The following is a 27104-nucleotide window of genomic DNA, read 5'->3' on the forward strand; positions in this document are numbered from 1 at the left end:
CGGCAGAAAATAATGTTATTTTTTTTCTGAAGGTATTTTATTTTTTACGAGTAGTAGAGCAGCAAACTCTATAAATTTGGTGTCGCAGGAATCGTACCGACCTGCAGAATGAAGTTATCATGTCTTTTTTGCTGCAGTATGTACAGCGTAGAAACAAGGACCCCCCCAAGATGGCAGAATTGCATTTTTTCTTCCATTTCACTCTGCTTAGAAATTTTTAAACATTTTTCAGTACATTACATAGTATCACAGAAAGATACAGCTTAACCTACCAAACACAACAATAATCCACTCTTACTTCTCAGTTATTAGAAGTTACATAGAAAACCGAATTAAAGCCTAGAACTACATTTCCCGGCGAGCATCGGGCGTTTGTCACTAATGACGCTGCTGTGGATTGGCTGCTGAATGTAGCGGCTCTGTGATTGGCTGTTAGTCGTGCAGCGGATTGTTCGGTTTTCAGTTGGGCTGTGAGGCGGCTGTGGACCCGGGAGAGGACGGAATCCGGTATGCGGTGATGTGAGGGGGCACAGCGGGCTGTAGGGGGACTCGGCGTACACACCGAGCACGGGCTGTGGCGGGTTACCATGGAGACGCAGTTTGTAGTCTTGTTGTGTTGTATGCTGGAACCTCATCGTGTTTTCGCTGAGCCCCTTTTTCTCAGTCTACGTCTCCCCCAAAATATTTGTGTCATTTGTGTTGTGCAAATCTCATGCGTACGAATGGCGTTTCTGGGTCTCGACACATTTTGGAAAATTCTCTTACAAAATACTATTGTGGTGGGAAAAATAAAAATGTTGCACAGAAACAAGTGCCATGTAACGTGTTGTGATTACTGTGTCCGGCAGTCGCAAGGAAACCCAACCTGTTGGACATGCTGTGACTGTCGGGTCGCAGCAACTTGTCCAAACATGGCCGCATGGCAAAAGTCACCATGTAGCCCAAGCTTTAATGGGGCCTAGGCGAGTCAGCACAATGCAAAAGTCATATATGTAACGCAGGGGAGGAGGTGAGCTGTAACCATCATCTGTAGACTTCTATGGGAGAGTGTTGTGGGCATGTTCTGTGAGCTGAGGGGGAGGAGGTGAGCTGTAACCATCATCCGTAGTCTTCCATGGGAGAGTGTTGTGGGCATGCTCTGTGAGCTGAGGGGGTGAGCTGTAACCATCACCTGTAGACTTCTATGGGAGAGTGTTGTGGGCATGTTCTGTGAGCTGAGGGGGAGGAGGTGAGCTGTAACCATCACCTGTAGACTTCTATGGGAGAGTGTTGTGGGCATGTTCTGTGAGCTGAGGGGGAGGAGGTGAGCTGTAACCATCATCCGTAGTCTTCCATGGGAGAGTGTTGTGGGCATGCTCTGTGAGCTGAGGGGGAGGAGGTGAGCTGTAACCATCATCCGTAGTCTTCCATGGGAGAGTGTTGTGGGCATGCTCTGTGAGCTGAGGGGGAGGAGGTGAGCTGTAACCATCATCCGTAGTCTTCCATGGGAGAGTGTTGTGGGCATGTTCTGTGAGCTGAGGGGGAGGAGGTGAGCTGTAACCATCACCTGTAGACTTCTATGGGAGAGTGTTGTGGGCATGTTCTGTGAGCTGAGGGGGAGGAGGTGAGCTGTAACCATCATCCGTAGTCTTCCATGGGAGAGTGTTGTGGGCATGCTCTGTGAGCTGAGGGGGAGGAGGTGAGCTGTAACCATCATCCGTAGTCTTCCATGGGAGAGTGTTGTGGGCATGTTCTGTGAGCTGAGGGGGAGTAGGTGAGCTGTAACCATGTACAGACTTCCATGGGTGAGCATGGGTTGGGACTTGTACAGGGATGAGAGGAGGTGAGCTGTGACTATCACCTATAGACTTCTATGGGAGTGTGTTGGCGTGCTCTGTGACCTGTGCAGGGAGGGGAGGTGGTAAGCTTTGACACCACCTATGGTGGATCTGGTCCTATCTGTATTTAGTTACCTCCTCTCCTGCCAGTAATGATAGTGAGAGAACAGCTGAGAAGTTTTGTGTGTAGAACAGGAAGCATCACAGGTTTAGTAGTCCTCCTAGTGGTCGGTGTGAGAACTGCAGGAGTGTAGTATTTTTTTTATTTTTTAAAAATCACCAAAAATTCTTCATCCATCTGACACATTGACAGCGAGTATGAAAAACAGCAGGGAGAGTGTCAGTGAGGCCACGCTGCAAAACCATACACCCAACCCGCTGATTGTTTCCTATGACCTCTTTAACCACTTCAACACCAGAGAGTTCTCTTTTTCTTTTTGTTTCTTCGTCCCGACCCTTTAAGAGTCCTCAATAATTATTAAATTTTTCCATTGACCTGGCCGGATGAGGGCTTGTTTTTTTGCAGGATGAGTTCTATATTTTAATGGTACCATTTAACGTACAGAAAATCTTTTAAACATTTTTGATGAGGAGAAATTAGGGGGAAAAAATGCATTTGCGCCATTTTTGGTGGATTTGGTTTTTACAGCGTTCGCAGTACAGTAAAAATGACATATGAACTTTGTTCTGTGGGTCGATACGATTACGCTGATACCACTTTTACATAGTTTTTAATGGGTTTCTATTTTTAAAAAGTTATTTTTTTTTTCTTAAGCAAAAATTGCTTTCCATTGCTATAACTAGTAACGTCTTAATTTTTTGATCATTTGGTCTGTATGAGGGCTCGTGTTTTGCAGGGTGAGTTGTCGTTTTTAATAGTTTTGATCACTTTTTGCAGAATAAATATTGTGCTATTTTCATAGTTCAAACTTTTATGTACATGACGATAGTAAGTATGTGTGCGTTTTTAATTGTTCTTTAATGGGAACGTTTTTTAAAACTTAATATTTTTTTAAGTGTTAAAAAAATATTAAAACTTTTCTTGTCTGTATCATTGAGGGATACAGCAAGACCTTGGGTATAGCTTCTGCCACTAGGGGGCGACACTATAAGCATAAAAGTTTTAACTCCTCCCACTAGCTATACCCCTCCTGCAGGCATTCAGCCAGCTCAGTTTTTGCTTAGTGTCTGAGGGAGGCAGATGTCTTTAAAGGGGTTGTCCCGCGGCAGCAAGTGGGTCTATACACTTCTGTATGGCCATAATAATGCACTTTGTAATATACATTGTGCATTAATTATGAGCCATACAGAAGTTATAAAAAGTTTTTCACTTACCTGCTCCGTTGCTGGCGTCCTCGTCTCCATGGTTGCCGTCTAATTTTCGCCGTCTAAAATGGTCGAATGGCCAAATTAGACGCGCTTGCGCAGTCCGGGTCTTCTGCTTTCTTCAATGGGGCTCCGTGTAGCTCCGTGTAGCTCCGCCCTGTCACGTGCCGATTCCAGCCAATCAGGAGGCTGGAATCGGCAATGGACCGCACAGAAGAGCTGCGGTCCATGGAGGGAGAGGATACCAGCGGCCATCTTCAGCCGGTAAGTATAGAAGTCACCGGAGCGCGGGGATTAAGGTAAGCGCTGAGCGGTTTTTTTTTTTAAGTCCCTGCATCGGTGTTGCCGAACGGGGGGGGGGGGTTGAAAAAAAAAAAAACCCGTTTCGGCGCGGGACAACCCCTTTAATAAAGGTATTCAGGACTCCATGGAATGTGGGCAGCATGGTAGGCAGGACTCTCCCTATTACCCACGAGGAGGGCAGATGGTAAGTGTCTGCTCTCCTTCAAGAAGAAAAGGTGGCACATCAACTCTGACGAAAGTTGTTAGTGACCCGCCAGCCATAGTGTCCCCATCCTGGAGCGCTCCCATCCTCTCTAAAGAACGGCAAGATGATAGGGATCACTGCTGGAGATGAGGGAGCATGCACAGCATCAGGAATAGCAAGAATAGGTAAGTAACTAGGTGAGTATCTCTCCTCTTGCTGCCCTGCCCTGTAACAGGAGCCCCCCCCACCCCCCGTGTCACTGTGCCTGCCATTGTGTGTATTTTGCGGCTATGTTGCCTGCGTTACAATTTTTATCTGCTGCCGCATCTTCATTGGCATTGCCACCATTGTGGCGGGTGCCTGGTTTTTGGATTTGCCGCCATTGCAGCGGTGGTGTGCATTGCCGCCATTGCGGCGGCGGTCTTTGCTCTTGCTGCCATAGCTGATGCATTTATTTCGTATTTACCGTCATTGCATGTGGCTGCTCTTCCTGCTATGCGGTGGCTGTACGACTGGCCATTACTTTAGTCTGCGGCTTTCGGGCATACCAGGCCCTGTTCTCTACTGCGCCACCTTGTCAGTTTTTAGTGGCCCCCGCAGCAGTCGGAGACCTCCGTGCGCGAATCCGGCAGTCGTGGAGGCTGCTTTGCCACACGCAGTGCTGTGACTCGGCCTATGCGGCCGTAAATTTACCTCGCAGGTTCGGGTCTTCCAGGCCCCGACCTCCGCTGCGTTGTCTCGTCACTTTTAGTAGCCCCATATGGTGGTCCGGGACCTCCATAGGTGCAGCAGACAGTGGTGGCGATCATAGTTTTTGCAGCCGCAGGGAGGTACGGCCAGGCCTCGTGAACTGTCAGCGTGAATCTGAGTTTGCTGAGACTGGTGGTACCTTCAATACCAGAAAGAGTACTTTGAACAGAAAGTCTCCGGACTCATCGCTCCCCATATCTGCTCCGGAGCGGCTTGAGCTCTCCCTATTGGTAGCTTCCCTGTTGCCCTCCTGCAGTTCCCTGCAGTTGCCTTAGCGCAGTGTCTGTATCCAGGATGACACGGGGCGGACAGAGCCGCAGAATATCTCATCTGTTGGATGTCATTGTTCAAACTAATTGTCAGCATTACTCCGGGCTGCTGAGACCTGTGGTACTTTCCATATGGAAAGAGTATTGTACACAGGAATTCTGCGGACATATGCTCCTCATCTCAGGAACTGGTGCGCCTTGCCTAGCGGCTAGCTCCCCTATGGGAGGCAGCTTTAGCCGATCTTCCCTTACAGGAGGAGACGCAGGCTGCGGATGTCCAGAGCTCCCACCATAATATGAGATTGACTTCCAGTCAGTCAAGGAGTGTTTCGTTTTATGAACAGCTTGCTCCGTCTAAGTATAGCAGTAATCCTGGGTCCACCCCCCGGCAGGGAGCTTGGGGGCTGTAGGTCCGTCTAGCAGTTCCCCTCTGGTCAGCTCTGTGACACGCTGAACCACTGTGGGTCGGATCCATCTCCAGGCGGCCTCGGAACCAAAACGGCAGTTAGTCCTTTCTAGGAAGACTGGACTGTGTTTTCCGCCAGCCGTGCCAATGTGGACGTGGTTCACTCATGTAGTCTGTGACGCATGAATGTTAGCTCTTGGGACGGAGTCAGCTGCTGACCCTGATGTGGCTGCAAAATGGGCCACGAACTCTCTATTGTGGATGGCTGGCCTACTGCCGTTAGGCAAACTTTGTAATCAGAGCAGTCTCCAACTTCGCTCCTAGAACGTTTTTTTTTTCTCCACGGATCCTTCATACACAGATACAATGCGTCGGGTTCTGGTACATCCTTGGAGCCTGTCTGACAACTCCTTCACCAAGCCGAACATATCATGCATCTCATTGTGTCTCGTTTTTATGAGTCAATTCACTCTATGACCGGCTGCACACAGCCGTGACATCACGGCGCCCCCCCAGAGACCCCAATACTTTCCTCCGGATCCGGAGTCTTCCGTCCCGCATGACGCTTTGGCGCGCATGCGCAATAGAGCGCGTGACGCGCCGACCACGTCATATGACACGCCCACAGTGTCACATGGGCGGTGGGCGGGGAAGCAGTTTCACGCTATCTTCCGCTGTGTGCTACAGTGAAAGATAGCGTGACGGATGGCTTCCATTGACTGCAATGGAAGCCGTCCGCGCGTACACCCATGGCAAATAGAGCATGCCGCGGGTGAGGTCGGGTGATTTCAATAGAACCTAATAGCTGCGGGCAACGCGGCGGAAATCCGTCCGTGGGAAGGAGCCCTATGACTGACGTGCTTCCCTTCAGAGGGGTGAATTGGCGTCAGAGCATTTGCTGGGGGTCCCCAGCTATTACGTGAATGCCAGTTTTCAAGGCCTCTGGCTCCACAGGCACTCTGAAACTGATATGGCTGAGAGCCACTGGTGGTAAGTTTTTGCCTTTTCTTGTGTCTGGTTCAGTTTTTCGGGCTACGCCTTATGGAGCGCCGTCCAGGAGACAAAGCGTTTATTCCAGACGGATCCAGAAGCTCGCTGCGATCCTCCTGCGCCGTTTCCTCCTGCATTATTGAGGGCAGAAAACCGTGAAACATTTTACACTGATACTGATTTTAATTCTGAGCGCTTGTCCCTCTCAACTTTGGATGCTTTCCACAAAAGGACCAGCGGGATTCACGTACTTTGTAATCTTGAAGTAACGCCAAATTTTATGGTGCCTGGTTATAGTAATGTGGTTGCTCTGACATTTTGGTAAGGAGCCACCCTGGATGAGAACCCAGAGAGATGCCATTTCCAAGGCTAGACTTCTTCAGAAACCATAGGCGTCGTGCAGAAGGGGGATGCTGTGGCCGTTGTCACAGTCTCTGAGGGCTTATACTAATAGTATTTTTGAGCCATGTGTCCCCATCTGCCGTGCTCTCTGGTAGCGGTAGCTCCCATACATCGCCTGAGATGCTTCCTACTAACCCTTCAACAGCGGAGCTGTCATTAACACAGCCTGTCTAGCCGGGTGTTTACAATCTGTATTTCAGCGGAGCCTGCCGTTCATCTAGGTTGACAGCTGAAGGCCCCCAACATATTTTTAGGCCATGTTACAGCAGGTGCCCCTTTATGCTCCGTCTCTGAGCTTGCTGGCTGCCTAGGCATCCATTAACGCTAATCGTGGTTAAAGAGCTGATTACGCTTCTTTACACCTGCGGCTTATATTTTCCCACCCCTTTGGGTGCTGCTCTGGAACGTCCCAAGGTCTTGCTGTGTCCCCCAATGATACGGACGAGAAAATAAGATTTTTGTAAGAACTTACCGTAAAATCTTTCTCCTCCTGTTCATTGGGGGGGACAGCACTGACCCAGTCTGTTGTTAGGACTGTAACATGTACTCCTTGTGGTTCGAGTGTCCTCGGTGCATTGTTGCACATGGTGTTAGAATAAGGTACAGTTCTTATGCATTGTGATTTATTAACTATTGTCGTATCCTACTGGCTGCTCTTACTGCTTGCATAAAAACTGGGTTAGCTTAATGCTTGCAGGGGGTATAACTAGTACAAGGAGGTAACACTTTTATGCTTCGTGTCACCTCCTAGTAGCAGAAACTATACCCAAGGTTTTTGCTGTGTCCCCCAATGAACAGGGCAAGAAAGAGATTATAAGTTCTTGCCAAACTCTTCTGTCTTTTTTTTTTTGGTGTTTTTTTTTTTTTTGCACTTTTAGTCCCCACAGAGGACTGATTGCTTGTATTTTGATTTCTGATGTTGCATTTCAAGCCCTGCTACGGGTGGAGCTTGATGGGGGTTTATGCGTGGCACCCCATTGACACCCCCTGATTGTACTGCGAGGGGTTTTGATGAGTTTCGGTAAGGTTTACCCCACCTCTGTTTAAACTGTGGCATTTAAACAGCTAATAGCCGCTGGGTATGAACCGAACTCTACTACCGAGCCCGCTCCATACACACTTTACGATTGCAGGACTTTCGGTGGTCCTGAAGTGGATAAATGATGATATAATGTTGTTGTTAATGTTGCTTTTCTTTTTTCCAGATTCATCAGTTTGGTGCATATTTCAAGCATGGCGCTATCCCCTCCCAGAGGCCATCGAGAGAGCAGGTGAGGGGTGCAGCAATGCTTTCTGGTACCGTTCAGTTTTGAGGGGCGGTCAGAGCAACATAAGGCTACACGCAGTGTATTTTCTGCTGCAAATCTTGTCCCGTCCACCCCACACCTCCCTAGCACGGGAGACCCGCGCCGAGCTTCTAGTGCAGCTGCCGTCAAAAGGCAGCGCTGCAGGTTAAAGCCCACCATCAAAAGACGTATGGGCAGTCACTAAGGTGTTCTCCACTTTGGTAACCCTCCGTCCATGTGACCTATTAGCCAGAGCTCTGGTGGATAGGAGAGCACTACAGATTGGTTCTGGTTTCACATCTTCTCTTCTCCTCAGGTACAAGGTCCCCCACACTCCGGACTCCTCGCTGTCTTACAGCTACACCCCTCAGCCTGTAGACTCCACCCCGCTGCCTCCGATTAATGAGCGTCTGGCATACTTGCGTCCGTCTCGCGAGCTGCTGGAGTATTACCGCAGGAAGATTGCAGAGTTTGACGAGGAGCATGAGGATCTGGCGAAGAGGTTGGAACAATACAAAGCCACATACGAAGAACAGGTGAAGAAGCGGGATAGTATATGATAACTGTGATAAGCTTTTCTTTATGTATCCTGTCTCATTAAGGGGGTCCTCCCACATTAGACACACACCCAAGCAGATAGAAAGTGGATGGGCGCTTAACCTTTTAGAAGAATGACGATTTGTTTGTGGAGAGACGAGTTACCGTTGTTGTGAAAGCTGTACTGAGTGTCGTTAGCGATTGCCACCCTACATCTGTGTGGGAGACCGAGGTAACGCTACAAGAGAAATGTAGAATTGCTTGGCTCCTATTCATATATTACATGGTTGCATTTAGTCCTCCAGAGCAGGAGATGTTCTCTGCAATATTTCTGTGCTCTGGCTAATACAGGGCTGAGAACCACTATACAGAGATCATATGTCTTAATAGGAGATGGGTTGTCCAGTTGGGATTATCTATGTAAGTTTTACACGTTTTGATTCTGCAGTTTTCCTTTTATGCAATCAACGCAGTTCAGACACTTCAGTTACTCACAAGTCTTGAGAGTATGCCTATTAACTTCTTACTCTTCTCATTGGCAGCACAAGCTTCAGTGGGAAATGCGGCAGCGCGAAGAGGAGATTGCAGAGCTGCAAAAGGCGCTAAGTGACATTCAGGTTTACCTCTTCCAGGAGCGGGAGCACGTGCTGCGGCTCTACTCCGAAAATGACAGGCTAAAGATTAGGTGAGGGGTTGCTGACAACGTGCAGATATTTACTATGCATTATTCTTTTTTTTTTTATTATTTATTTATTTTTTTAACAAGGGAGTCTGTAGGTGATATGTCACTGTATGTCTTTACAGTGTCCTATATCAGGCAATACTCCACATACACGTTTTACAGAGGGCTCTAGCGAGGCCTTATGTTCACACTAGAAATAGTGACATGTTTACAATCTATCAAGTTCAGAATATTGCAGTGTAGTTTTGCTCTACCATTTTGTATATGCAGCGCTTATGTAAACCTATGTGTTTCCATATGTACACACCCTGCATAATCTGATCCTGCAGTGGTGAGTTACTTAACGCCCTCCGCGGCATCCTCTTGATACAGGCAAACAAGGAACACAGATGGAATCGAGTAATGGCCCTTTTACACGTACACGGGACGATTATTGTTCAGAATCGTTCAAATTCCCACACTCCCACGGGAATTTGATTAGTAATCGTCCTGTGTAAATGCATGCAGTGACTTAACGAGAATTGTTCAGTTTCTGTATGCAGACCACTAAACGACAAGCCATTCAATGTAAACTGCAGCCCTTCACTTCTGAACGACTGTCTGTTTACTGTGAATGGAGGCAGCAGGGGGAGAATGCTCACCAGCCTGCTCCACCTCCATGCCGGCAGCGCTGTGACCGATGCCAGCAATACTCGCTCTTATACTCGCTCCTGTGCTGTTATACCACTGGGGCTGCCAGGCAAAGTTTGTCTTACAGATCATCCCATGTAAATGGACCCTTAGGCCATTCTCACACAGGCATTTGTAAAAACATGTAGTTTTACTGCATTTTAGAACGTTTTTAACGCGCCCCATCATTGCATTGGGTGATGTTGTGCGGTAAAAAGCTCTGCAACGCTGGAAAATAGAACATTCAGTGTGTGATTTAGTGCACGTTAGAAACGCATCGCTCAAACGCTTGTCTGCGGAGCCCCATTGAAATCGGTGGAGGCTCAGTACAGCGTTTTTGGCGGGCATTTCCAACGCCCGCTAAATGCTGTTTAAAAAAAAAAAAAAAGGCTGTGTGATAATGGCATTAGTCATGATTGCAGAATAGGGATACACAGGGTGCGTTTGTATTCTCTCATCATTGATAAGTCTGTGCACAAACCGTGTGCTGGCGGCCTTTGCGAAGTTGTTCAACAGAGCAGTACACAGGTAAACTTCACAGTCACCCACACTCTGAACACTAATATTCTCATCTTTATCCTAACCTCCACCGCTATCCTCACCGCAAGCCTTACCACTTTCTTCCTACACCCAGCCCCAACAGACTCTATCCATATCAGCCCTTCCCTGCTCTCCTCACCCATGCACAGCTCCCATGCACTTTTCACCTTCCTCAGATGCCTCCACCCCCCCCCCCCCACACCGCCAAGAAACACCTTAGCCACCCTAACAAATCCCCCAATCACTTGCTCACCCTCGCTACCCTACTACTCCTAGTCGCAGGGTAAATACCCCCCAACCCTAGCCACCCCTTGCTGATCTCTACCAAAATTACCCCCCCCCCCCTCCTGTCTCGTTCAAATGCGCCCTATGGAACTTCCAATCCGCATGCAACAAACTCCCAACTATCCATGACCTTTTCACCACTAAACACCTCAATCTGCTTGCCCTCACCGAAATTTGGATACAGCAGTCCGATTCCACCTTCCCCGCTGCATTAGCCTTTGGTGGCCTGCAGTTCTCCCACACCCCCAGATTGGATGAAAGTCGTGGTGAAGGAGTAGACGTCTTCCTTTGGCCAAACTGTATCTTCCAGGTCATTTCCTCACTCACCTTCCAGTCATTCGAAGTCCACACCCTATGAGTTTTCCGCCTACTGTCCCTGTGTGTCACAGTTGTTTACCAGCCCCCAGGTCCCACCCACCTGTTCCTAGATCGCCACGTGGCTCCCCCACTTCCTATCCTGTGAACTCCCCACCCTCATGCTTGGCGATTTCAATATCCCTACTAATGACCCCGGCTTTTAATGCTCACCTACTCCCTCAACTCTCAGACTCCCCCACTCACAGAGATGGCAACATTCTCAATTTAATTTTCCTCCGCCTCTGCTCTGCCTCCCAGTTTACTAACTCCTCCTCTCCACTCTTGGGTGGCACCCTCCTCTCTTTCTCCATCAGGCACCCTAGCATCACCCCAGACCCTCCTATATATCACACCTCTAGGAACCTCCAGACCGCCTGCACCCATCATTTCGCCAAGACTGTCCAGTCCTCCCTTTCCCATATCTCTTTCCTCTTCTGCCCTAATCTGGCTGCCGAACACTACCACACCACCCTCAGGCGTGCCCTGGATAAAGTGGCACCACCAGTGACCCGAGCCGTCCACTGCAGACCACAGCAACCGTAGCTCATGTCCCGAACGCGCTTCATTTGGTGGCACTCTAGGTGCGCTGAGCGGCTGTGGAGAAAATAAAAGCAGCTCGCAGACTTCCTCCACTTCTTCAAATTCATGTTTAAAACTTATAACCTCGCCCTTCATCACACCAAACGAGTTTGTTTCACCTCCGTTGTCTCCTCACTATCCAACAATCCCAAACGACTCTTCGACACCTTCTACTCCCTCTTCAGCCCCAAAGAACAGGCCCCCATGACGGATCTCAGTGCTGGAGAACTAGATGCCTATTTCAAAGAAAAAAAATCGACAACATCCGAAAAGAAATCTCCAAAAACTGCACGGCTAGCCCCGATCCTACTCTCCTCAGCACTGCGCCCAGCACCTACTCCCTTTCTATATTAGAACCAACGACAGAGGAAGATGTCTCCAAACTGCCCACCACCTGCGCTAGCAACTCTTTTCCCTCTCACCTCTTTGGTCCCTTTCCCTGTCATTACCCACCTCTCCACCATCTTGAACCTCTCCCTATCCTCTGGCATCTTCCCCTCCTCATTCAAACACTCCATCATATCCTCTCTGCTAAAGAAACCGACCCTTGACCCACCTACCAACCCATCTCAAACCTCGTCCTCATCTCCAAATTATTAGAAGGCCTGGTCTACTCCTGCCTCACACAACTTTCTCCTTGACCCCCACCTCTCGTCTCTTCCCCCCACTCCTCCAGTCTGGCTTCCGCCCCATACACTCAATCGAAACTGCCCTCACAAAAGTATTAAATGACCTGATGACGGCAAAGTCGAGAGGTGACTATTCCTTGACCTCTCTGCTGCTTTTGACACGGTTGACCATGACCTCCTTCTCACTGTGCTTCACTCTATTGGCCTAAAGGACACTGCTCTCTCCTGGTTTTTCTCCTACCTCTCTAACCGCTCTTTCACAGTTTCCTTCGCTGGCTCTATCTGCTATCCACTTCCTCTCGCTGTCGGGGTCCTCCAGGGCTCGGTCCTTGGCCCCCTCCTCTCTATCTGTACAGCCCCCTCCTCTCTATCTGTACAGCCCCAATTGGACAAACCATCCACAAGCTTGGCCTCCAACACCACCTCTACGCTGACAACACCCAACTATACACCTCCACCCGTGACCTCTATGAAACATTCCTCCAAAATATCACCGATGTCTGTCCGCTGTCTCTAATACTATTTCCTCCATCAAACTTAACCTCTCAAAAACTGACCTCCTTGTCTTTCCGCCCTCAACCAGCCAACTTACCCCCAACATCTCCATTCCATTGTCTGGCAGCATCATAATCTCCAGACAGCATGCCCGCTGCCTTGGGTTCACACTGGACTGTTACATCCCCCCCATCCATATCCAATCTCTGTCCCAAACATGCCACCTGCACCTCAGGAATATTGCTAAAATCTGGCCGTTCCTAACCACGGACACGCTAAAGACACTCTTTGACGCCCTCATCCACTCCTGACTCGACTACTGCAACTCGCTGTTCATTGGCCTTCCCCACTCCAGACTCTCCCCTCTCCAATCCATTCTAAATGCGGCAGCTAGGCTCATTTTTCTATCCAGCCGTTTCCCAGATGCCTCTGCACTATGCCAGTCGCTGCATTGGCTGCACATCCACTGCAGAACGAAATTTAACCTCCTCACTCTCACCCACAAAGCTCTTTACGGCGCCGCTCCACCGTACATCGCCTCCCTCCTGTCCGTAAATCACCCAGCCCGCACACTTCAATCCGCCAACACACTTAGACTAAATACCCCTCCAATATGAACCTCAAACGCTCGCCTCCAGGACTTCACCAGAGCTGCACCAATCCTCTAGAACACTCTACCCCAAAGCATCCCAACCCCTCATACCTCCTGCATCACTCCAACCCTTAGTTTCAAACTGATTGTATATCACATTTAATCTGTTGTATTTGTCTGTGTTCTCCCATGCTTGAAAGCGCTGTGGAATAAGTTGGAATAAATAAGGCCAAATGCAGACCGGGTCCGATTCCGACTGCAAGATCCTCACAGCGGGAAGCGACCTGTGCCCCTGCAGTGACCCGCAGCCTACCTGCCCAGCGTCTTCGCTCTGTTCTGCGGATGTGCTGCGCACTGAAATAGGACATGCCGCGATTTTGTTATCGCGCCTGTCTGCATAGGATTTTCCGCCCATGTGAATTCAGCCTAAAGATGATTATGTATTATATTATATTTTTTTTATATACATTGAAGCCATAATAAAGAATCTTTATTTGTATAACACCAACTTATTCTGTAACGCAGTCAGGTACAGTTTAAGAGGTCATCAGGGCACAAAAAATTATTGCAAAGCTACTCCCTGGGCTGCACAAGCAAAAAAGAAGCCATATTCATCTCACCCAATTCCCTGCCTTTCCCATTTCAATGGCATCTGGTCCCTGTTGCTCTCCACCTCCAGCTGCAGCAGGGATGATGTAAGTGACATCGAGGACATGTGACCACTGTGGCGGGGGACGAGATACTGTCAGTATGGGAGCAGCGAGGTATCTGGTGAGGAGAGTATGGCTTCTCTTATGTTTTTGCACCCTGGTGAGTAGCTTTGCAAAAATAAATGTTAGCAGTGATTTGAGCCTGTATAATCGGTAACTTATGTGGCACACTACTATCTACTTCCCTGAACACTAGGACCTGCCTCTCCATACACTACTTTGTTGGTGATCATAGAATGGTAGAGTTGGAAGGGACCTCCACGGTCATCTGGTCCAACCCCCTGCTCAGTGCAGGATTCACTAAATCATCCCAGACAGATATTTGTCCAGCCTTTGTTTGAACACTTCCATTGAAGGAGAACTCACTGCCTCCCGTGGTAACCTGTTCCACTCATTGATCCCCCTCACTGTCTAATATCTAATCCGTGTCTCCTCCCTTTCAGTTTCATCCCATTGCTTCTAGTCTTTCCTTGTGCAGATGAGAATAGGGCTGATCCCTCTGCAGTGTGACAGCCCTTCAGATATTTGTAGACAGCTATTAAGTCTCCTCTCCGCCGTCTTTTTTGCAAGCTAAACATTCCCAGATCTTTTAACTATTCCTCATAGGACATGATTGGTAGACCGCTTGCCATCTTGGTAACTCTTCTCTGAACTTGCTCCAGTTTGTCTGTCTTTTTTAAAGTGGGGTGCCCAGAACTGGACACAGTATTCCAGATGAGGTCTGACTAAGGAAGAGTAGAGGGGGGTGATGACCTCATGTGATCTAGACTCTGTGCTTCTCTTAATACATCCCAGAATTGTGTTTTTGGCTGCTGCATCACACGATGACCCTACAGATTGAGGGTTACTGCCTTCCTCCACTCGCTGGCACACATCCAGCATTTCAACAAATGTGTCCCCAATAGTACTAAAGTACTCTTGCATTACTGCTTTGAAACGCATCCTTTATGCTAGCATTACTAATAAATTTTCAGATTGAGCCTTATTCTCATTTTTTTCCCCACTGACTCTTTCCTTTTTGATAGTGCTACTCTTATTGGTGTAGCAGTCATCTAGAATGGCTATACCTGCATCATCTATCACGGACCAGTGGAGATACTCTGCTTCCTTCTCTCCCAGAGAATGTCAATCCAACATCACCCATCCAGTTCTGGGGTTGCTGTGCTTCATTTTTTTTCTACCTGTCACTACCCATGCTAGGGATTTGGCTTGTTTGCAGCTTTTTTGATTGATGTGAGATTTCATGTAGTGTGAAATATTGTTGTATTTTTTTGCATTCTGTAGAGAATTGGAGGACAAGAAGAAAATCCAGCAACTTCTTGCCTTGGTTGGTACCTGTAATGGAGAAATCACTTATTTTCATAAGGAGCCACCAAATAAGGTGAGAATTAAAGAGTTGACGGGTAACAAAAGCAGAAATGTAGGTAGAGGTATAAGACAGATTGTCAGTCTCGTAATTCTCTACTTCTCTCGTGCCCACTAAACACGTTTACCACCACTCCGCAGGATAAGTGATAAATGAATGATTGCTGGGGCCAGCTGCTTGGCACCTCTAGATATCATGAGAACAGGGGTTCAGAGTCCCCCTAGTGAATGCACATTTCTTACCGCTGCTCTATTCACTGTGTAGAAAGCCTAACGCTACACTTCGTTATCTCCATAGACCGTGAATGGAGTGTTGGTCATGCATGCACATCAATGCTTCGTTCATAGGTTGGACTCGACTGCTGCTTTTGTGATCACTGGGTATCCCAAGTAGTTGGACCACTTGCAATCGGACATTAATTGCCTATCGTGTGAAGAGGTGATAAATTTGTCTATTAGGAAACCCTCTTTAACCCCTTAATGACACGGCCTATTTTGGCGTTGAGGACCAAGCGATTTTTTGGTATTTTTCCATCTCCATTTTTCAAAAGCCATAACTTTTTTATTTTTCCGTGGACGCGGCCGTATAAGGGCTTGTTTTTTGCGTGGCGATCTGTAGTTTTTATCGGTGCCACTTTTGGGTATATAGACAATATCGTAAAAATTTTTTTTTTTTTTTTTTTTTAATAACGGGGAGAGAAAACGCATCAATTCTGCCATAGATTTTTTATTTTTTTTTTACAGCGTTAATCATGCAGCATAAATGACACACTAAATTTTTTCTGCGGGTCGGTATGGTAACAACGATACCAAAATTGTTATATTTTTTTTAGGTTTTTACACTTTTACACTTCAAAGCGCTGCGGAATAAGTTGGCGCTATACAAATAAAGATTTATTATTATTATTATTATTATTATTTTTTGCAATAAAACCCCCTTTTTTTGGAAATCTTTTTTTTTTTCTCTATAGCTGCATTCAAAGTCATGTAACTTTTTTATTTTTCTATGTACGGAGCTCTTTAAGGGCTTATTTTTTGCGAGACGAGCTGTAGTTTTTACTGGTACCATTTTGGGAAATGTACGGCTTTTTTGATCACTTTTATTGCATTTTTTGTGAGGCAAAATGCTAAAAATTAGCATTTTGCCTCTGTTTTTTAGCGTTTTTTTTTACGCTTTTTGTCGTACAAAATAAAAAGCGTGTTCAACTTTTTGGACACGTCGTTACGGACGCGTCAATATCCAATATGTGGGGTTTTAGTTTTTTTTCCCTTTTTTTATGCTAATATTAGAAAAAGCATAAAAAAGGGGTTTTTTACTTTTTTTTTTTTTTTACACTTTTCTTTTCTTTTTTTTATACTATTTGAGTCCCTCTGAGGGACTTACATCACTGTGCCTATGATCGCTGTCATAAGGCATGGCAAAGCTACTGCCATGCCTTATCGCTTGTACAGCGATTTATAGGCACAGGCAATACAGGACGCCAGTGTCTGGCGTCCTGTTGCCATGGTGACAGGCCGGGCTCTCGGGATAACATCGCGAGTTCCGGCCGGAGACACACAGGGATCGCGATCCCTCTGTGAACTCTTTCCCTGCCGCGATCTACTTAGATCGCGGCAGGGAAGGGGTTAACAGCGGCGGGCACATCTCCGATGTCCCCCCGCTGTTGGAGCGGGACGCCGGCTGTGACTGACAGCCGGCTCCCGCTGCGGGATAGCGCGGGATCTTATGTGATCCCGTGCTATCTCCAGGACGTACCAGGTACGTCATGTTGCGGGAAGTATCCCGCTACCATGACGTACCAGGTACGTCCAGGAGCGGGAAGGGGTTAAAGGGGTTTTCCAGCACTACGCTACTGATGACCTACCCTCGGGCCATGTCATCAAAATGACAGCAGCACTCGGGTGGCTGCCATTTCAGGCCATACCAGACACACTGCCGTAGATTGCATAGTGGCTGTGCCTGCTCTTGAAGCTCGATCCCATTCACTAGAGCTGTTCTCAGACCATGTGATTGATGTACTTGACATCAGAGGCCTGAGAAGATACCATAGTGCTCGCCCGAGCACCACGGTTTCTTTAATCAGCTGATTTGTAGAAATCCGGAACGGCTGATCTCCGCTGGTCAACTATTGATGACCTATCTTGAGGACAGCCTGTCAATACTATAGTGCCAGAAAACCCCTTTAAATCAATAGACCATTTTTAAAATCTTTTTCCTCTCTGCTTTTTTTCTTACAGTATGGAGTACCTGACAATGGACTTTAGGTGTCACTGTCATTACAGTCTATGCACCTTTTGCTTATGTTTTGCTTACGTTTCACTGGTTCCTCTGCTGTAGGTCACCATACCACAGCGCTCCATCCAGACTGGAGATCCCCATGAACGAAAAGAGCAGCGTCCTGTCCGGACAGCAACAGGTAAGAATCGAGACCTGCCATCTCAGCGGGATCAGACTAGTGTTACAGATAGAAGTCGGGGGCACTTAGATGAATTGGCGTTTGGAATCCCACAAAGGATAGTTTTCATTTCAGAGAATTCTGTAACTTGTGACATGTAATTATTTAGAGTCAAATGTCAAATGACTGAGATGTAACTCCCTCTGTAGCTGGAAAACGAGGGCAAATCAAATTATCCGGGAAGAATGACAGAGCCCCGGCACAAGTAAAGCCCGATGACCAAACGCTTTTGCTCCAGGTAAGACCACAGTAGTTTCAAAGGAGACTCATGAAATGTAACGGGACGCAATTGGTAAATTGGGAAAGAAGAGATGGAAATCTTACATAGTCTGTGTCTACTTCTCAGTTCCCAGTGGCTGATCCCCTTGTTCTCCCCACATTCTTCATTATTTAGGTGGAGGCATTGCAGGCCCAACTGGAGGAGCAAACTCGACTCTCCAAAGAACAAGTGGAGGCCCTTCTGGACGACCGAAGGATCCGCGTGGAAGAGGCTCAGGTTCAGCATCAACGAGACCAAGCCAAAATCAAAGAGATGACTGATAAGTGAGTTTCCAATTTTTTAAGATTCACGTGCACTTCAGCTATAGGGGGCAGTATTATAGTGGTTATATTTCTGTACATAGGAGCCGTATTATAGTAGTTATATCTTTGTACGTAGGGGGCAGTATTATAGTAGTTATATTCTTGTACATAGGGGGCGGTATTATAGTAGTTATCTTCTTGTACATAGGGGGCGGTATTATAGTAGTTATCTTCTTGTACATAGGGGGCGGTATTATAGTAGTTATCTTCTTGTACATAGGGGGCGGTATTATAGTAGTTATCTTCTTGTACATAGGGGGCGGTATTATAGTAGTTATCTTCTTGTACATAGGGGGCGGTATTATAGTAGTTATATTCTTGCACATAGGGGGCGGTATTATAGTAGTTATATTCTTGCACATAGGGGGCGATATTATAGTAGTTATATTCTTGCACATAGGGGGCGGTATTATAGTAGTTATATTCTTGCACATAGGGGGCGGTATTATAATAGTTATATTCTTGCACATAGGGGGCGGTATTATAGTAGTTATATTCTTGCACATAGGGGGCGGTATTATAGTAGTTATATTCTTGCACATAGGGGGCGGTATTATAGTAGTTATATTCTTGCACATAGGGGGCGGTATTATAGTAGTTATATTCTTGCACATAGGGGGCGGTATTATAGTAGTTATAGTCTTGCACATAGGGGGCGGTATTATAGTAGTTATAGTCTTGCACATAGGAGCGATATTAGTTATAGTCTTGCACATAGGGGGCCGTATTATAGTCGTTATAGTCTTGCACATAGGGGGCGGTATTATAGTAGTTATAGTCTTGCACATAGGGGGCGGTATTATAGTAGTTATAGTCTTGCACATAGGAGCGATATTAGTTATAGTCTTGCACATAGGGGGCCGTATTATAGTCGTTATAGTCTTGCACATAGGGGGCCGTATTATAGTAGTTATAGTCTTGCACATAGGGGGCGGTATTATAGTAGTTATATTCTTGCACATAGTAGCGATATTAGTTATAGTCTTGCACATAGGGGGCCGTATTATAGTCGTTATAGTCTTGCACATAGGGGGCCGTATTATAGTAGTTATAGGCCGCCTGCAGACGAGCGGGTCGGGTCCCGCGCCCGGCAGCCCCGACTCTTTCATGTGCCGGCTGCCGGGCAGCCCGCGCATGCGCAGACCGGAGCCGGCGGCCGGGTGAGTGACGTTTCTGTGCGAGGCTCTGCGAGCCCCGCACAAAAATAGCACATGCCGCGGTTTGTTTGCCACGCGAGATTTCGCGCGGCCAAACCGCGGCCGTCTGCATAGCAGTGCGTATTGTAATGCACTCCTATGCAGGCTTTCAGTGGCGGAAATCCCGCCATGGGATTTCCGCCCGTGTGCAGGCGGCCATAGTCTTGCACATAGGGGGCCGTATTATAGTAGTTATAGTCTTGCACATAGGGGGCCGTGTTATAGTAGTTATAGTCTTGCACATAGGGGGCAGTATTATAGTAGTTATAGTCTTGCACATAGGGGGCAGTATTATAGTAGTTATAGTCTTGTACATAGGGGAAGTATTACAGTGTAAGTGTTAAAATCAGAGCAAAGAATAAGCATAGCTCCAAATGACTTAAACCACTAATGTGAATTGCGCCCTCTTGTGTTATACTGTCTTTCTTCTAGGTTAAGCAAGACTCAGAAACTCCTGTACGAGAGCACAAGAGATTTTCTGCAGCTGAAGTTTGAGGGCCGCGCCAATGAGAAGTCTTGGATGGCAGAGAAGGATCGGCTACTACAGGAGCTTGACCGATGCCGAGAGCAACTGGTAAAGAGTTGTGACCCAGAGCGGGAGAGAGAGCAGGAGATTGAGATACTGAGAATGTCCCAAGCTGAGAGAACGGCACGCACGTCACGCAGCGAGGAAGTGAAGGTGATTGCACTTGGCATGTAAATCCTCTGCTTTAATGTCACCCGTGCTGTGAACCTTTGTGACGCTTGTCTGGTCCTCCGTCTCTGTAGAATCTAACAGAACAACTGGCGCAAGCTCACCGTCTGTCTGATATGTACCGGGAACAATGTGTGGCCCTGGAGGATGAGCTAGCGAAGATCCGTGAGGAAGGAGATGTGGGGCGAGAAATCTTCAAGGTGAGGCCAGCACACAGCAAAAATACTGTCACCATTACATCTCTCACAAAATGTCGTGAATGGGAAACCTCCATGTTTAGGTGTCTGCCATTCACAAGTCAAGGAAAGCTGCGTGACAGCTTTGAGGGAAAGTTTCCAAGAAATTGATAAGAATCTGTAGAATTTGAGAACTGAACTCAAGAAGTAATATTTACCTTTGATATAAACTAGTGCTGTCCAGATGCCCATCGGATGGGAGGTCTTTATCATTAAACATAAAGTGCGAAGCTTGAACAAATGAGGCAAACATACTGGAAAGGCTTCCATACAACTGACAGTAAGTGTGATAGCAACCAAGCTCCTCACATGTAGCCATCAGCCTCAATTTATTCGATGGTGTCTTTTTGTCCACCGATGGGGTGGTGTATGTCGGTATACATTTTTTTTCCTCCCCTGCATTGAATAGCACTATCCCATAGAAGGGCATTCTGTAAGAAGCACTGCGTGGTATACATATTTTTTTTATTTTTTTTTTAGCGTAAGAGCGATGCATGCTTCTGCATGGCTAGAGCTTAGATTGAGAAATGCTCCCAACATGCACTGCATGCACAGTGTGGATCTGACCGAAGGCAATATTTCTTTACTACTTGGAGGAATACAAACAGGGTGATGGCACTCGTACTTCCAGAAGTGTTACTTGGCACAGTTACATAGTTTGCTTAAGACCGTCTTTATAACCTTCGTAGTTGACATTCCTCACGTTTGTGTACGGAAGTGTTCAGATTACGTTGTATTGCTTCTATGGACTCTTTCATTCTATCATGATGTCCTTTGTGCAATAGTCAAATGCACCTACCTTTACAAATGGCACAAAAGCCGCAGCATCACTTCTTGCTGTAGTTATTAAGAAAAACTGTTGGCTAGCATTGTGTATTTACACTTGAATTCATCTGTTCAATCAGAGCTGAACATGTAAGGTGTGGAGGCATTCCCTCCCAAATGTTTGCCGTTCCTTTCTTTGCCCAGTGTACCTTGCTTAACCCCTTAAAGGGGTTGTCCCGCGCCGAAACGTTTTTTTTTTTTTTTTCAATAGCCTCCCCGTTCGGCGCGAGACAAACCCGATGCAGGGGTTAAAAAAAACCAAAACGGATAGTGCTTACCTGAATCCCTGCGCTCCGGTGACTTCTTACTTACCTTGCGAAGATGGCCGCCGGGATCTTCACCCTCGGTGGACCGCAGGTCTTCTGTGCGGTCCATTGCCGATTCCAGCCTCCTGATTGGCTGGAATCGGCACATGTGACGGGGCGGAGCTACGAGGAGCCGCTCTCCGGCACGAGCGGCCCCATTCAGAAGAAAGAAGACCGGACTGCGCAAGCGCGTCTAATCGGGCGATTAGACGCTGAAAATTAGACAGCACCATGGAGACGAGGACGCCAGCAACGGAACAGGTAAGTGAATAACTTCTGTATGGCTCATAATTAATGCACAATGTACATTACAAAGTGCATTAATATGGCCATACAGAAGTGTATAACCCCACTTGCTTTCGCGGGACAACCCCTTTAAGGTTGTGGCCCTTCTTTTTTTCATTTTCGTTTTTTCCTTCACACTAAAAAAAAAATCATAACTCTTATTTTTCTATTGATATAGATGTCGGAGTTGTAGTTTTTTGAGGAATGAGTTGTATTTTTATGGGGTACCATATAATGTACTAAAAATGTAAATAGAGGGTAATGGGAAAAAAATGAAATTCCGCCATCTTTGGGTGCGTCTTGTTTCTACGGCGTACATACTGCAACAAAAATGCCACAATAACTTTATTATATAGGTCAGTACGATTACTGATACCAAGTTTATGTTTTTTTGGTTTTTTTTGGTTTTTTTTTTTAGCTGTACTACTTTTATTTTTTCCCAAAGATATTTAATTTTTTTCCGATTTATTTTCTGCCACCATCTTCTGACCGCAAATTTTTTTTTCTGTCAACATAGCTGTGTGAGGGATCATTTTTTGCAGAATGTCCTGTAGTTTCGATTGTTAACATTTTGGAGTACTTATGCCTTTTGTTAAATTTTTCCTTGGAGACTGGGTGAGTAAAAAACGCGGAATTCTGGCGTTGTTTGTTTTTTTAAATTTAATCTTTTTTAAACAATTTTACTTTTTTTTTAGTTCCCACAGGGGACAAGAATAGGCAATGCTTTGATCGCTCCTACAATATGATGTAATGCCATAGCATTACATTATACCGCGATTTTTACATGCATGGCATGTTAGGCCCCAGGACTGCCATTGCAGATTGCCTTTCAGAAGAACCCCGACCATGTCAACTGCACGGCAACCTACGATCTCATTGCGGGGGGCAGTGCGGGCCCCAGAACATTAGTTGGGGGCCTTTAAATGCCGCTGCCAGAAATTACTGCGACATTTAAAGGGTTAACAGCTCCAACGAGCGGTGTTGCTTATCGGAGCTTTGGCTGGCTAGTTGATGGCTATAAGAAACAACTGGCACCCGCGTTGTATGGAGTGAGGTTGACCCCTCATCCCCCTCCATACATACCTCAAACCTGCAAGATGTAGATGTAAATCCTGTAGCGTTAAGGGGTAAGGCCACTATCAATGTGCAAAAAAGAAAAAACTTAAAGGGGTTGTCTCGCGAAATCAAGTGGGGTTATACACTTCTATATGGCCATATTAATGCACTTTGTAATATACAATCAGGAGGCTGGAACCGCCCACGTCATGGGGCGGAGCTACGCGATGACGCGTACAAGGGGGCGGAGCCAAAACGCCGATGCTGCCGAGTGGAGCCGAAGGGAGAAGACCGCACAGCGCAAGCGCGTCTAAAAACGCCAGAAGACCTCAGAATTAGACGGAGCCATGGAGACGGGGACGCTAGCAACGGAGCAGGTAAGTGAATAACTTCTGTATGGCTCATATTTAATGCACGATGTATATTACAAAGTGCATTAATATGGCCATACAGAAGTGTTTAACCCCACTTGATTTCGCGAGACAACCCCTTTAAATGCTGCATATTGAGTACAACCTTTATTTCTGCCCACAGTTGCTTCAAAAATAACTTTTTGAGTCTGTTCATGTACGTTATGGCCCTCCATGTCCGTGCCAATCAATGCAAATAATACTGATAACAATGGCAGTACAAGAGACAGACCGTGTGTACACATTAGAAGCCTTCTATTCTGCTGTCTGTGTTCGTGTGTGCGACCACTCATGTGGAGAGAAAGCTAAGGAAGCCTCTTTAATGGGCGTGTATGTTATCTTTTTGCAGATAGTCACAGAGTCAAGCCAAGAGTTAACTGCTGTGCTGCTACCTAGTGGCTAAACTGCATTATATTATATGTCAGAAGGACTTTTGGTCGTATGACCGTGTAGGTCCTCGAGTTAGTAATGTTATTATTACTGCATAATAGATACGTACTATATCGTGGTGGTCTCCTGGTGCAACCTGCCCATGCAAACCAAAGTGGCACTGATTGATGGGAGGCTACACTGTAATTGTCCCTCAGCAGCGAGATAACGCATAAGCGTTTGTGCATGTCGTTCTTCACGTGGACTTGGTAGCAGGCTCTATATAAGAGACAGTAGGGTGGACGTCCTGGCATTGACAAGACCCTTCTGTTGAGCTGTCTGATAAACACTACCGCGAAGGGGGGTAAGCCAACACATGGACCATCGCAGCGGATGCCATGTGCACCTTCTCCTTCAGGCTGTGATGTGACTGCAGAAAGGAAAGCAGATCTTGAAGAGACCTTGTCCAGTAAGACAGACACAAAACTCCTATATCAGGGAAGCATCATACAGAGATGTACCGTTGGCGCGCCATTAGGAATTTTCATCTGCTGCACTTAATTAAGAACTGTGCCTGTCTCCGTCAGTTGGACTGCGTTCCTGACTCGGCCACCCAGGTAAACCACAATCACTTTCAGTAAAGTTGGCAGCGATGCCGCAAGCAACTAGTGAGAATGTTTCATTCATCAGTGTGACTCGCATGCGCCACACTGTACATTTAGGGAATATTGTCACTAGGCCGCCATTTTACAAGCCAGGACCGTCTACGAGCTAATCCACTAAGCACAGAGTTTATGGGGCACCTGTAGGATGTCGTTACTTGAGGTTAAAGGTCCCGTTTTAGGCATAAGTTCTCTTTAACAAACTTCAGAGGAAGTTGCAGAACAGCCAGCTTGAAACTTGAGACTGAAGGTAAAGATCTGAGGACTTCCCATGCTTCTCCATGAATAAGTTGCTCTTCCAGTTCTGTGAGTTAGGGAATTTTGCAGAGTTGAGCGCTGCGCTGGGCGTTATGATCGATGAAGCTTTATAACTCGTGGGAGAATTATTTTTCTTCCACTCTAATTCTCTATTCTGCATTATATATTAGAGGATTATTTATCAGCACTGTTCGAATATTTGTAGCAGATTTACTCCATCTTGGACACTGACCCGATGGCGATTTTAAGTAGTCCGTAACGGACTAGAGGGTCTTTGTTGTGACTGTAGTGGCAGGTGATTACACAAGCACATGGACTAGTATGCAAGGCTTGTGTGAAGCATTTTGGGGGAGCACCTCTCAAGCCTTCTTCGCCCATAGTTTTATGTAATCTGTGTCCATATGGATCCTCACTGCACTCATGTATGTGAGTTCCTTAACGGATACAGCGACCAATTGCATCGCACCTCAGGCTACAAAATCATCCTTATGGTTTCTCAGTGAGGACAGAAGTTTTCTTTCCCCAGGTTGATAATCACACCTTGTCTTTCCAGGAACGTTCCGATAAAGTGGCCAAGCGGCTACAACTCATGACCCAACGATACGAAGCCTTGGAGAAGCGGCGCAACATGGAGGTGGAAGGCTTCAAAACGGACATCAAGCTGCTCAGACAGCGTCTGCGGGACCTTGAGAAGCAACTTTTTAAAGCAAGTTAATCAGAAAGGAAATATGATTATGATGGTAGTAATAGCGAAAGGCCTTCCAAACTTGACTGCTATTATCATCCATATCATCTAGCTCCTCCCACCTTCATCTTATAGCCAGGGTCCCTGATTTAGGATACATAGCTTATATTGTACACCTGTCCTTTACTATAATTACATAAATGAGCTTTAAATCTGCCTCCACAGGTCACCCTGAACATTGGACCAGACCAGGATCTCGCCGTCCTCGGTGCTTTGCGGCAGGGAAACAAGCGAACCCACAAAATTCAAGGAGAATTACGGAACTTAAAAGCCAAGATCTACGGACTGGAGAATGAGCTGAGAATCGGATAAGTGTGCGATCCTCCGACTACTCGTCGGGACACTTTATCTGAATCAATTTTTTAATGAGCCGAGAGTCTTCTGTTTTTATGAGCGGACACAAAGGTCAGAGCGTATAGAATTACAGGAAATACGCGAATCGACTGTTCTGCATTTGTTTGATACCTTATTTATAAGACGTGCTTCTTTGTGCAAATTGTTCCTTTACGTGGGTTTTCTATTTATGGGCGGAGTTATTGGTTGATTAAAGGGTTCTTTTTATGCACTTTACTCATGTAGCTGATGTAGATTTACAGATTTTCCAGAATATATCTAGACAATGAATGTTGCGTTGCTTCCTCATGGAGCCTATAGAATGTACGCCGAGAAGACCTGTTACTTACCTTCAGCCATATGGTTAGGAGCTGCTTGAAGGCAAGAGTTCCTTAAAGGGGTGGTCCCGCAAAAGCAAGTGAAGTTAAACACTTCTGTATGGCCATATTAATGCACTTTGTAATATACATCGTGCTTTAAATATTGGCCATACAGAAGTTATATACGTACCCCCCCCCCCCCCCCCTCCGGTGTTGGCATCCCCCCCTCCATGGCGCCGACCGAAGCCGCCTTCTGCCTCGATTAGACGTGCTTGCGCAGTCTGCCTCTATGTCCCGTTGAATGGTGCCGCGTGCTCGCACCGCACAGGTCTTCTGCGCATGCGAGACGGGGACGCCAACACCGGGGGGGGGGGGGGGGTGTTAAGTATATAACTTCTGTATGGCCAATATTTAATGCACGATGTATATTACAAAGTGCATTTATATGGCCATACAGAAGTGTTTAACTGCACTTGCTTTTGCGGGACAACCCCTTTAAGCCTTTGGTGCCACCCGCTGCATTCGTGATGTAACTATGTAACTAGCAGCAAACCGAGCCATGCAGGAGTCATCCATATACGCCGTTCCCAAGCCCGGATAAATGGGGAGGGTTAGAGAAAGACCTAGCGACCTATCCTGTAAAAACTTCACCTTGGAAACCCTATGAAAGAGCTCTCAAGTGATTTAGATATGGTATCTGATGGCAGGTTCAACCAGATCAAAGAATTCTGTAAATGCGACCCGGGAAGAACCATGTCTGAGTACAAGTAGTATTAGTTTTCCTCATGACGTAACTTTTATGCCGACTTCCAGAAAACTCTAAACGAAGTGCCAAAAAGGACATCATTTACATTATGGGCGATTAAATTCCAAAGTCGGCAGCCTGCTAGAAGCAACCATCATAGGAAGATTTGGGCTTGGTGAAAGAGATGAAGACTGATCATCTGGTACAGTTCTTCCGAGAAAATCGGCTCAGGATAGCAAACACATGGTTTAGGCAACGCCGGCTGTACGCGTGGACAGCATCCCACCAAACGCCGGCTGTACGCGTGGACAGCATCCCACCAAACGCCGGCTGTACGCGTGGACAGCATCCCACCAAACGCCGGCTGTACGCGTGGACAGCATCCCACCAAACGCCGGCTGTACGCGTGGACAGCATCCCACCAAACGCCGGCTGTACGCGTGGACAGCATCCC

The 27104-nt window shown here is 46.8% G+C and overlaps 1 protein-coding gene across 2 annotated transcripts; it reads left to right on the forward strand.

Annotated features, from left to right (window-relative positions):
• The first annotated feature begins 424 nt into the window (after positions 1–424).
• On the forward strand, positions 425–25821 carry CCDC77 (coiled-coil domain containing 77). 2 transcript variants are annotated; one of them, XM_066590918.1, is made up of 12 exons: positions 425–507; positions 7653–7718; positions 8050–8269; positions 8813–8955; positions 15093–15189; positions 17512–17590; positions 17779–17867; positions 18024–18172; positions 19840–20086; positions 20176–20301; positions 25061–25213; positions 25418–25821. In XM_066590918.1, exons 2-12 carry the CDS (start codon positions 7681–7683, stop codon positions 25562–25564), a joined length of 1488 nt encoding a protein of 495 aa, XP_066447015.1. In that variant the 5' UTR covers positions 425–507; positions 7653–7680; the 3' UTR covers positions 25565–25821. The 2 variants fall into 2 exon arrangements, with proteins under 2 accessions (XP_066447015.1, XP_066447014.1); XM_066590917.1 differs by having other exon boundaries at positions 17512–17589; positions 17775–17867.
• Positions 25822–27104: the final 1283 nt, after the last annotated feature.

Source organism: Eleutherodactylus coqui, chromosome 2 (assembly GCF_035609145.1).
Source record: "Eleutherodactylus coqui strain aEleCoq1 chromosome 2, aEleCoq1.hap1, whole genome shotgun sequence".
Classification (NCBI taxonomy): Eukaryota; Metazoa; Chordata; class Amphibia; order Anura; family Eleutherodactylidae; genus Eleutherodactylus; species Eleutherodactylus coqui.

Bases quoted from the DNA above. Each gene is read 5' to 3' on its own strand.
- CCDC77 (XM_066590917.1), top strand. From the start codon at position 7,681: ATGGCGCTATCCCCTCCCAGAGGCCATCGAGAGAGCAG. The intron at 18,173-19,839 runs GTGAGTTTCCAA...TCTTTCTTCTAG, and splicing joins ATCAAAGAGATGACTGATAA to GTTAAGCAAGACTCAGAAAC. The intron at 20,302-25,060 runs GTGAGGCCAGCA...TTGTCTTTCCAG, and splicing joins TGGGGCGAGAAATCTTCAAG to GAACGTTCCGATAAAGTGGC.